The sequence below is a fragment of the Besnoitia besnoiti genome, chromosome IX (genome assembly GCF_002563875.1).
Source record: "Besnoitia besnoiti strain Bb-Ger1 chromosome IX, whole genome shotgun sequence".
Lineage (NCBI taxonomy): Eukaryota > Apicomplexa > Conoidasida > Eucoccidiorida > Sarcocystidae > Besnoitia > Besnoitia besnoiti.
In genome coordinates this window covers 119052-131170 of record NC_042364.1, presented here as the reverse complement: position 1 = coordinate 131170, position 12119 = coordinate 119052, and the positions used below count along the sequence as shown (strand labels likewise).

Here is a 12119-nt window from a genome sequence, read left to right as displayed (position 1 = left end):
AATAAACCAGCTTGGATCCTGTGAAACTCGCGATTCCTTGGATAGTTTTTCTCTTTTTCTGTGCTGGTAGCCGCGAGGCCCTCTCAGGTGTCTCTCCTCCTTCGGTCGGGCGCCGGCCGTCTCTGCCGCGCCCGCTGCGCGCCCGCGTTTTGCCGTTCGCTTTCTCTCTCTGCATCGCGTCGGCGCGCCTGGAATTTCTTCCTTTCGTTCCTTCTTTGAGTGGCCTTCTTCCCGCGTCTCTTCTCCGCGTCGCTGCAGCGAGCTGACGTGCCAGCCAGCCGTCGCTCGGCTCGATCTAGCGGGCTGTGTCTCCAGGCAGCGCGTGTTGCCTCACTTTCGCGTCTCCACCGTCCCTTTTGTGCCCGAAGATCTCTCCGTCCCCCGGCTTTCTGCGTCTGTCCAGCCTCGCCTCGTGCTGCTTCCATCCCTTCTGCGGCGTTGTGACCGCAGCGACTGAGCGGCGTGGAGACGCAGGAAGCACTCGACAGAGAGGGCGACTGCCCCCCCCCCCCCCCCCCCCCGCCCGCACAGCCGATGTGAAATAGTTCGTGTAGTACTAGTCAAAGGACATGGAAATCCAACACGTTTAGCTGTCTTAAGGAACCCAGTGGGAGGTGGTGCAATGCAACTATAAAGAACTTGCTTGTCTGTATCTCGTAGCCGGAGAAGCGCGGACGCGCAAGCCGCGAGCAAGACGCGAAGAGTCGCGCCAGCAGAAAGCGAACACTCGCTCGAGAGAGACACGCAGCGTGCATGGTCAGATACAGACACATGAAAACCGACTTCGCACGTCTTCCTCTCACTCCTGAACTGCGTCCTCGGCAAGTCTGAGAGTAAAAAACTGAATTATGGGGGCGCTCGGGGAGAGGCCCCTCAGCCCTACTTTGGCGCTGAATGCTTCTGTCGCTTCCCGGCTTTCCACGAACTCGTTTGTATGCAAGAATCTGAAGAGTGTATAGATGGAGAGAGAAGGACTGACATGTCTTATACGCACAGTCGGGTGAAAAGCCGTCGCTCGCAGAAGCTCTGCGTGCTCAGTTGATTAGGCGGCGTCGGTTTTAAGTATGTCTGTCTATTACACAGTTATATACATGCAGAGTTGTTTACATGTATAATTATGTATATGTGTAGAGTTATTTATATGTGTAAGTATATATATGTATATATGCGCCTCCGCATGTGTGAGTAGTCGAGACGCGCAAGCTTGAAGCGAGACATCCTAATCTCCGCGTGCGGTTTCTTCGCTTTTCTGCTCAAAACTTGGAAAACACCCGGCGCGGCGCGTGCAGCTGTCGTTTCTCTCTCGTGCGTCTGATCGACTGATTAGGCGACAACGTATCCACGTGTGCATGTGCGTGTGCAGGTGCTCCCAGTGAGTATGCGTTTGCTTTCGCGTTTGCGACCTCCAAGTGCGCGCGGCGAACCCTGAGAGGCAGCCACTAGCCCCCGACCGGCTCAAGTCTCCACGTCTGAACGCATGCTCGCCGCAGCTTCCAGCGGCGCCGTGTTCTCGCTGCCCCGGCAGCGAAACAGAAACGGCGACATGCGCATTCTGGTTACCCTAGTGCGTTGCTCTCTTTGTGTTCTGAAATCCTGCTTTGTATGAAGGCCAAGGAGACTTCTGTGTGCACTATATAGATTTGTGGCTCGGCCGTCGTTCGCCCCCAGGACGTAGCGCGAACGAATAGAAAAGACAAGATCCTCACGCTCTCTGTTCGCCGACAGTTTTCCATTCCCTCGCCATCCCCTGTGATGAACGCTACCGATACCTGCATAGTAGATGGGAAGATATCTATCAGGAGTCTGCGCAAGTAACTCATCCACGCAATTGCATAGACGGGGCTCAAAACGTCGGCATAGGAATCTACCTCTAACGGACATACAGCGTACCACTCGTGTGAATACACCTGCAGACACACGCTCACATAAATACGCCATGTGTACCGTCCAGTATTCGATGAAGACGCCGAGGGCGCACTCTATGCCTACTGCCTCTTCTAACGAGGAAGCGGCAGATCTGCCGCTTTGCTGCGAGGCACCTGTTCGCCTTCTATCACGCATTTGTTCGCCTTCTATCAAACCTGGTTCACCCCGCGAAAAACGCACGCGAGTGTTGTTCCGCCGCTCCAGGCTCGACTGTCGCTGCTTCAATCTTGCTCTGTCCTCCCCGCCTCGCTGCTGGAGAGCGGGCTTTGCCTCTCCTTCTGTGTTTCCGTTCCTCTGCGTTTCCGCTCTGTCCGTTCTCTCCGCTCGCCTCGCGCGCGCGTTTCTGCGGAGAGTAGGAGGCGGAGCCGTCTCCCGTCGCCTCGTCCTGCGCCAGCCGATAGAGAGTGGTCTGAACCTCGAAGCTTGCGTGGCTTCCAGCTTTCGAATTCCCTCCTTTTTCCTCTCTCGCTGGGATTCCTGTCTGCGACTCTGCTTCGGCCGGCGCCTCCACTGCGCAGCCGCGGCTTGGGCTAGAACACAAGTCGCGCTGCGACCCCGAGTTGCAGTCCGCGGCTTGCCCTCGTTTGTCACTTGACTCGCCTGTCTCTCCGAGGGGGTCTGCCGGTTCACGCAGGCGCGGAGACGCCGAGAGGGTACCCGACACCAGCGCGGCGACCGGCGAGAGACAGGACAGCATCGAGGTGCGCGAGAGAGACTGCGAGCGGGACGGCGAAGAGGGCGGAGCCGAGAGAGGAGGCACAGCAGCCTCTGGCGCAACAGACGCCTTCTGGTCATCGACGATTGCCTTTGACCCGCAGCAGTCTCCCAGCGCGCCACAGGGGTTCCAGGCGGAACACCACGCGCCGAAGCAGGGCGGGGAAGCTCGCGGGCCTTCGGCGCCCCAGTCGGGGCGGCACTCCGCGTCTGCGGGGTTCTCGACTTCGCTCCCTGGACGCTCGGCGCCGCTAGCCGTCTCGCGGTCGCCTGAAAAGCCGCGAGCCGCTGGCGAATCTGCAAAGGGGAGAATCGCGTCCAAACCCGCGGTCGCGGCAGGTCGCTCCAAGCCTTCTGAGACGTGCGCCGAGGGCCTCGCGCTGGGCTCGGAGTGTCTCCCTGCGTAAGGCGTTTCGCTGCCGCTTCTGCTCTCGAAGCGTGCGAGAGGCGCACCATTTTCTGAACGCAGCTCCTGCGCGCCTGCGTCCCTCTGCGTCTCAGAGACACTAGACGCATGCGAAATTCCCCCCAGTGTCGACCCTTGAGTTTCGGGGGTGAGAGGAGCCGCAGAGGCCTCCGCCGTCGCGAGTTCGCGAGAGAGTCTTGCAACGTTATCGTCGTTGTCGCGTGCGGACTGCAGACTCCCCGACACGGCGTCGCCATGAAAACTCTGGTCAGGCTCGAGCCTGCGAAAGTCCGCGCTCGATGAGGGAGACCTGAGGGCGCAGGGGATGCCTGAAAGCGAAGAGAAAAACGGAGACCCTCTGCAGGAGAGCAAGAAAGAGATGCTGTCCGCCGTGCTTCGCCGACTCGCGCTGAGACTTTGTTCGTCCTTTTCTTTCGACGGAAGGTTGGGTTTTTGCCCAGAAAACGCCTCAGAAGAGCTCGCGCCTCGCACACCTCCTCCCTCGTCGCCCTGCGTTGGGATACCACAGCTGTCGCTCGGCGTGGCGGCGTCCTCGACGTCTGCCTCAGCTGCGGCCGCTGCGCCTCCGCCTCTCGGCGCGGCAGTTTCCTCTTTGCTCGCGTGCGGCGCAGGCGTCTCATCGTCTGAGGCTGCGCCAGGCGTCTCATCGTCTGAGGCTGCGCCAGGCGTCTCATCGTCTGAGGCTGCGCCAGGCGTCTCATCGTCTGAGGCTGCGCCAGGCGTCTCATCGTCTGAGGCTGCGCCAGGCGTCTCATCGTCTGAGGCTGCGCCAGGCGTCTCATCGTCTGAGGCTGCGCCAGGCGTCTCATCGTCTGAGGCTGCGCCAGGCGTCTCAGTCCCCACGGCGTCTGGCTGATGCGAGCGAGGGGAGGTTGGGTGGGACGCGAACGCAGCTGAGCCCATTGAGTCGCCAGAGGCATCGACAAGGTGCGCCTCGGGGGCATGCGCCGCCGAGGCATACGCTGCCGACGCACATGCCGCGGCCGCCGCATCGCCAGGCTGGAAGGCGCCGCCCCAGAGCGGCACTCCGCCATAGACCGACGCACCGGCGCCGCTCGCGAAGTCGGCGCAGAATTCGTTCGCCCCGTGGGGTGAGAGCCTGGGCGCGCCTTCCGCGGCGCTTGCCGGCGCGCGATCCAGAAAGCCGTCGCCTCCCGCATGCGCACCGTCTGCCGCAGGCTGGGGCGGAACCGATCGCCACGAAGGAGTCAGCGCAGAGGCCGCGGCCGGCGAGCACTGCGAACGCGAAGGGGCGCCTGAAGGGAGGGCGGACGCGGCAGGAAACGGGGAGAAAGGGACAAACGGCTGCGTGGCGAACGGCTGACCAGCGTGTGCGAAATCCTGCGCATTCGGGGGCGAGCCCGCAAGGAATCCAAAGTCCCTAAATCCGGCGTGCCGGGCCTCTGCATGCGCGAGCGAGAACGCCGAGACCATGTAGAAGGGCGCGTCGCGTGGGAACGCCGACTCACCAGGGTGACCAGAGGCACCGTGGAAACCAGGGTGACCAGAAGGCTGACTGTGCGTGGCGTTGGAGGGGAGGGCGTGCCTCCAGCCAGGATTGCTGTGGATGCCGTCAGGCGCGCTCGGATCTCCGCGCCCCTGGTAAAACACGTAGGCGTTAGGCACGTTCGGCCCCCAGCCGGAGGCGGCTCCGTAGGAGGCCTTCGCGAGGTGGGCGTTTTGAGGGAAAGAAAGTCCGTTCTGGCCGCCTTCAGACGGCGCGCCCTGGAAGGCCTCTGGTGGCCTCGCCGCGCAGCCGAACCCGGTGTCTCCCCCCCCCGCGAAAGGCGCGAAACCTCCGCCAGATTGGTGAAAGCGCTGGGCCTGAGCCGGCACGAGGAAACTGTTTTGACCTTCCCCTGCGCGTGCGGCGTCGCCGCTGGACGCCTCAGGACCGCGGCCGCCAGCCGCAGAAAAGGACGCAGTCGAAGTTCCGCCCAAAGGCGCACCGGCGGGCGCGCCAACGAAGGAGCCTGCGTCGCTCGCAGGATACCCGAAGAAGTCTCCCTGCGCCTGCCGATGGATTTCGTGTTCTCTCGGCTTCTGGCCGCCCTGCGCGGCGTCGCCCGGCGGCGGCATCGAAGGCAGAGGGAACTGGAAGGGGGGCTGAGGCGCTCCACCCGGGGTGGAGAGCGTTGCAGGCGAGAACGGAAAGCCACGCTGGGGGAGAGGCGCGACAAAGAGGCGGGGATCCGACGTGTTTGCCCAAGGGAAGGCGTTACGGTTCGCAGAGTCGCTTCCGAGGCCAAACGTCTCCATGCCCGCAAACGCGTGATCCCCGATTCCCGCCATGGGCACGGCGTAGGCGCCGTGGCCCCGGTCTGGCGCCCCGCTCCCACCGTCTCCTTCGGCGCCAATCGCCAACTTGTCCGCGGCGCTGCAAACTCGCTTCTCCGCCGGCAGGGCCGCGAGGCTGTTGCCGCCGCGGCCGCGCTTGCCGGCGCCCGGCGCCGCTGTCCCAACCCGCACCTCGGGTCCTCTGGCGTCGCTCGCCTCTGGGGTCGCCGCTCCCCCCTCCTCCAGCGCCGCCTCCTCTTCCAGGGGCGCCCCGTTCGCCTCGCGAGTCTCAGACGCGTAAGCGCGCGCGTCTCCGGCGGGCGTCTCGCGGGGGGGGCTGGGCTCGACGCCGTCATCACCCTCGTCTTCGCGAACCGCGGCGCCGACCTCCTCGCCGTCAAGGCCGCGGCGGACGCGCGTCCGCCAGAGGGGCTTCTCGGACTGGATAGTGGTCGCGGCCTCGAGGAGGGTGGGGTCGTCGCCGCACTGCTGCCCCCGGCAGATTTTTCTCCAGGGACTGCCGCAGATGAAGGCGAGCAGGACCATGGCCTCGTCGCAGGCGTCGGCGTCGAAGGGCGCGAGGACGTACAGCGGCTCGTTGTCGGAGCAGCTGCGGTGGGCGAAGCAGAAGCCCGCGTCCTCCCCGGGGCGCTGCGGGCGCTGCTGCCGGTTGAAGGCCTCCGCCGCGCCCTGGTCGTAGTCCTCGGGCTCCTGCGAGCGGCCCTGCTTGTTCCAGCAAAACATCATCGCGGCGGCGCGGTAGCGCGCCTCGAAGAACCCGAACTCGGCGACTGCGAACTTCCTCCGCTGCACGATTTTCCCCATCGGCCGGCGGTGATTCGCAATCCAGCTACGGCTGTCGCGGTGGTAGGTGACGCCGACGACGAAGGGCAGGGTCTCGGCCGTCTGCTGTAGCTCCTCGTCTGAAACTGCCACGAGGTTCGCCAGCGCGCGGCGCCGCGCGGGGTCCTCGAGCTCGGGGTGCAGCAGCGCCTCCTGGCGCCGGTGAATCGCCTGCTCGCGGGCGCCGAAAAATCCGTGCTTCTGGAAGGAGAAGATACGCGTGATGCGCCGCCGGCCGACCAACCAGGAGGCGACCCACGTCTTGCGCAGCCGGTCCATGTGAACGCCTTTCACAGATTCGAGCCGCGACGCCAGCAGCTCCAACAGAAAGTCCTTGTGATTGCGGTCTGTCTGCTCCGCGAGCGACGGCGGCAGCCGGCGCTTCCGCCCACTCTTTGCCACGCCCTGCCCGTCAGCCAACCCGCCCGATTCCGCGGGAAAGGGTGAGGCGGCGGCGCCGGCGCCCTCTTCGCCCCGAACTGGCGACGACGCGGGCGGCGAGCGCGCGCGCGACCCCGCCGAGGTCGACGAAGAGGACGAAAAGGACGAAGACTTGGCGAGCGAGCCCTTCGCCCGCCTCGAGGCGCGACGCTCCGGCGCGCGCGGCGGGGTCGAATCCGCGGCTGCCGGCAGGAGGGTCGCGGCGGCCTGCGGCAAGTAGGGAAGACACGCCTGCGTCGTGTCCAGCGGGATGCCACCCGGCACCAGCCCATAGAGATCGGCCTCGTGCCCGTCACCCCGCTCGCCGTCCGGGGCCCGAAACCCCCCAGCGCCCTCGAAGGAGAAGGCCAAACCCAGAGGGGGCTGCGCTCCCCCAAGCGATCCCGGAGCTTCTGGGCCTGTCGGCGAAAACTCTGGTGGCGCTGTGCCGCTCGCCGCCGCTGCCCGTTGGCGGCGGAGATGCGCCTCGTACTCGCCTTCGCCTTCCCCCCGCGGGCGCTCAAGCGTCTCGCCGAAGAGGCCGTAGGACGACGCCATGAGTTGCAACTCAAAGTGGTGTCTCTCGCGCAGCTCGTCGCGGGAAAAGTCGGTCGTCGAGGCCGCCATTTGCGCGCCAGAGAAGTCCAGAGCCGGCGCCCCCGGAAGACCGCCGAAGAGCGCAGGGGTAGCCAGCGCGGCCCCCGCCGGAAGCCGGAGGGCAGGCGAAGCGACCTCGCGCGAAGGAGCGGGGGCAGCCGGACACAGCGACTGGGGAAAGCAAAGCGGCCACGTCAGCGCCTGTCCCCAGTTTGAAGGAAATCCAGAAAGGCCGTGCGCAGGCGGCTGCCCGCCGCTGCCGCCCTCAACGGGCGGAGGCGGGAACGCAGAGGGGAGCCCGTATCCCGGGGCAGGTGGCCCCTGGGGGCCCTGGGTCGGCGGCGCCGAGACGGGAGGGGAGCCGAGTGGCAGGAAGCCCCACGCAGCCCCCGAGAGAGGCGGCAACGACGACGCATGTGGACCGAAGTTCGAAAGCCCGACCGGCGAAGCCGAGGTGTCGACGGGGCAAGCGAACGCCGCGGATGAAAAGCCTGAATGCGGCGGCGGAGGCGAGGCAGACGACGCAGGCAACGACGAAAAGGCAGAGGAGCCCGGGTGTGACTGAGGCAGGGAACATGCAGCTGGCGCCGCGGCAGGTGAAGGCGAGACGCGGTCGGACTCGCCGACACACGAGAAGGGCCTTTCCGAGGAGGCATCATCGACGCCTTCGGCGGGAGTTAAGGGCGCGTCTGTCGGTTGCCGGCCGTCGCAGTCGCTGCTTCTCTCTCCCTCTGGCTGTGCGGCGCCCACCCCTCCGCAATCTGCGCCGATTTGCCGCGCGTCCTTGAGTCCCTGGAGTGTGCGCTGCGGAGGCGACGAGGCTTCTGCCTCTGTGAGTGGTGCGTCGAGGGCGTTTTGAGCCTCTGTGGGAGCATGGGGCGTCACGTCCGCCTCGAACTGGCGATCATCCGCCAGCGCCTCGGCTCGCTGGAGGCCCGCGCGAGGATCTGCTTCCGCGCTGAGGCGAGGCGCGCGGGCGTGTGACGCATCGTCAGTCTGCGACGTGTCGCGCGTCGGCGCGGGATGGCTGGCCGCCGTCGCGTTCGCAGAATTTGTTTCAGAGCTTTCCCCAAAAGCGATTCCGTCGCCCTCTTCACAGCGAGGCGAGCGACCGAGAGAGCTTTCACCGACGCTGCCCTCGGCGGTCCCGATGTCGGCGGCCGCAGAGCCTGTGCAGGCAAAATCTGCATCGAAGTCGCCGTCGCCACCTTCCTGTCTCCGAGCAGCGGTCTGGCAGGCAGGGGAGGCCGCTGAGGCGGGTTGCTCGGCGCCGCTCGCTGAGGGGCCTCTCGGCGCGACGTCAGACAGACTGGGGGCGTGGCAGGCCGGCGCTTTTACGTGGTCAGACGCGGCGGAGGACGCCGCTGGAGAACGAGAGGCGCCGGCAGTCCGGGGCGGGCACTCATCGTCGCCCTGCTGCACCACGCGCCTGAGAAGCGTGGGCAGGGCTGAGGGGGGCCGCGGCGTCCTCCCTCTGCTCTCGTCGTCCCGACGCAGTGTGAACGGGGGCTCGCACGCTCCCAACGCCCCCTCCTCCTCTGCCTCGAGCATGCCCAGATAAGAGGCGGCTGACGGGGTTTCAGTTTCTGAAGCCGCGTGCCTCTCACGCGACGCCTTGGGGAGTCGACGCAGCGCGCGCATGCGGGTGAAAAGCGTTTTGCCGGCAGGCGGAGGGCACTCGTGGGTCTTGGAGGCCCCGCTGGAGGCGACCGAGTCGGCATCCTCGCCGTCTGCGTTGGCGAGGCCGGTCCACGCGGCTCGCGGTTTTCCATTCGCTCCAGCGAGCGGCGCGCCGCCGTCGAGCGAGGATGAAAGGAGAGACAGGAGGGGCGGAGAGGAGACCTCTCCACGGGCCTCGCGCACGACAAGCGGCGGCGACAACGGCAGCGACGGCGCCGGCGCGGGATCTGAGGAATGCAGCGCAAAGGACGACGCACGAGTCGAGAGGAGTGAGGCGGGCGGAGACGAGGGCAGTGGAGAGGACGCGGAGGCGGCGGAGGACGACACCGAAGGTGGCGAGGGCTGAGAGTCGTCGTCTACTCGTGAAACGCGCGAGTGCTTTGCGCGTCGTTTTGCAGCCGGCGGGCGACCCCTGCGAAACGGAAGGTCTGCAGCCGAGCTGGGTGGTGCGGCGCGTGGCTCTTGGTCGATATAGTCAGACTTCTGTGCCTCGCGCTGCAGCGCCGCGGCGGCCTTCGCCCGCAACGAGGCGCGCGTTCGTCTTTGTCCCTTCTTCATCGCGCCCCGGTGCTTCTTCTGTTGATAAAGGGAGACGTCTAAAAAAGATTGCAGGGTTGACAAATGGCGCACGCGACTCACACACAGCACGCGCGGTCGGCGGCTGAGACGTTGGATCTTTCGGAGTCATGCAAAGACACTGTCGCCTGTGGAACAAGGGCCTCCGCTCAGGCAGGCGTCAACCGCTGGAAGCGCGTGAAAGTCAAATGAGGACAACTGCATTTCGGGTGTGGGACGTGGCAGAAAACAGCAAAAAATCTCGAAGCCTCACCAGTGGCTTCAATCTAACTTCACCGGAGAAAACGAGAGAAACTGTCCTTCGGATCGGCACATGACATTGGGTCAAGGAAATCTACATCGCTGGGGAGCGAGAAGGGAAACTCAAACCCAGCTCATAAGGTGCGCAGAAAAGCAGCTTGTCAGCGACTGCGAAGGTTGGACCGTCCTCAAACCGCACTTGCCCAAGGCATCCAGCTTCACGGAAGAGGAACCGCAAAAAGTCAACGCATGAGAGGCCGGCAAAACACAGTCTGACAGCGCTATTATAGACGACAGATCTTCACATGAATATCAGCGGAGTGCCGGGAACTCCAACTGCAGCGCAAAAACGTTGGACCTGTACAACGAATTTCTCTGTGTTGGCTCCGGGTAAATCTGAAAGAAAGCTTTCTATACCCAGCCAGCCTTTTACAGCTCTGCACACGTCAGACCGTCAACACAGCAAACAGCAGCGCAGATGAGAATGGGGCGGCAGGTGTCTTTGGGGGTGAGCCTGCGTCAGTACACCAATGACAAACTCATAAAATTTCACGGTCAACCCCTGGCCTGCAGGTTAGCGACGTCTGCTGAACATGGTTCGTGACAAGAGAAAGCAGCATCCCTGAATCATGGCGCTTAGGGTGCTCAGCAAAGAGAGCAGAGTTTGCATCTCACACCTGTGTGTTTGTGACAAAGCACGAAACTTTTCACCGTCGCAGCTTCATAAGGGGGTGAAGCAGGCACTTGCGTGGCACAAGTCGGCACAGAGCACACCAGCTCGTGGAGTGGTCAGGCTCTCGGAATTTGAGAGTGTAGGCTTGAGGCGGAGCCAGGACCACGTGCCTCGAGTGGTTTAAAGGGAAGTGAGACCTCAGACAAATCCTACAGGAAGGGTAAATTCATGCACGTCGCGGGAACGAAGCTAAAAACGAGTGTCAGTTCAACGCTCGCTTCCCTGTGATGTGTTTTTTCGAGACCTGTCAACGGAGCAAAACAGAAGGACAGCGGGAGAAGTGTGACCGAATGGGCGTTTCATAAGTAACGTTGAATGCGCTTTAGCAGCAACAGTGATGCACAAACGCCGCTAGAAACCATAAATGGAATAGAGATGTTACCTGCAGTATTCACCCCGACAGATTCTTGTCAGTTGGGCTTGAAAAAGTTTCCATACCGCTTATTCGTTCACCCTGCTTTTCACCGAGAAAAAAGCACCGAGGCGCCCGAACCATCAGCTGGTCATTCGCTTCTTTTTGGGTGGAACGCATTCTTGAAAGAGACACCTAGAGTGTGTAGTAGGCTCAAAAATCCCGAATCTCGCCTGCAGCCTTCAATGAGGGAGGTGCTGAACGTTTGCAGACCCTTTTACGTGCAGCAACTACAATCCACATTCCCGAAGATCCCATGCACATCGAGAAGCTCCCACGACGCCACGTGTGGATGGCGTGAAAATGGAGTCCATTCGTTGTCCCTTGTACGCGGAAGCACACTGTTTCACTGGCTCCCGCGAACGAGTCTATAGCTAGACCGAACGCGACCACTCATCGTGACCCGTATATGTCAAGACGACGGTTAGAACGAATGGCGACGTGGAACAAAGAGCTCCTGGGCTTCTGCAGACGGGACAGTCTGCGTGTATTGACTGCGCCCAGATCGGATGCCCGCATTCTGACTGGCGCCGTCCGCTCTGTGGCAAAAAGTCTACCATATGTAGCGCCCGCGACACCAGGTCGCGACTTTCCAGCTTGCCTTCGATGCCCACTTTACGACAGAGCCGATAGGACAGAACGGTGCGAAAAACGGGTAGCGTAACCGACAGAAAAGAGCAGAAACGCCAAAAAGACGAGCGTGCCGGAAGCGTCCCGCCTCACATGGTGCCACCTCTTCGCCGTCGTGACGCAGAGCGCGCGCGACGCCCAAATTTGTAAATTCTCCTGAGGACCAGAAATCTAGGCTTGCCGACGATTTTGAACTAGCTTGTCGCACCTTCCGTGCTAGCAGAACTTCTAAAAGCGCCAACAAGCAGCACCCCGCTTACGCCGGTTTTCGTGACTTCGTGTGTTCAATGAAAAGTTGCTACGCCAGCTCCTTAACATGGAATTATGCTCGTTCGTCCCTGACCACGCCGAAACGCGGCTCCTAGGTTTGTATAAACTATCGTTTTCTGGACCAAAAGAGTTCACTAACGGTACTAGAAAATACTAGACCGTGTTAGTTCTTGGGAAAACGACTTCCAAACCACCAATATATATTGGTACAAAGAAGTCGCCATATTTTCCGTACAAAGCAGACATTCAGAATATAGAGCTCATAGCAAGGCCGCGTATCGTTATTACCACATTATAAACTTCTGCGCATGGCCAGCTCGAGCTTGCGCCCGTGTGCGCGTTAGTAAACTGTGATCGCTGACTCAGTTAAATGG

At 62.7% G+C, this 12119-nt stretch overlaps 1 protein-coding gene across 1 annotated transcript; it reads right to left on the bottom strand.

Annotated features, from left to right (window-relative positions):
- Window positions 1–2086: 2086 nt before the first annotated feature.
- Window positions 2087–9572, bottom strand: BESB_011830 (uncharacterized protein; the record flags this gene model as incomplete). Its single annotated transcript, XM_029359913.1, has 2 exons — window positions 2087–9480; window positions 9524–9572. 2 exons carry the CDS (start codon window positions 9570–9572, stop codon window positions 2087–2089), a joined length of 7443 nt encoding a protein of 2480 aa, XP_029216580.1.
- Between the last annotated feature and the right edge of the window lie 2547 nt (window positions 9573–12119).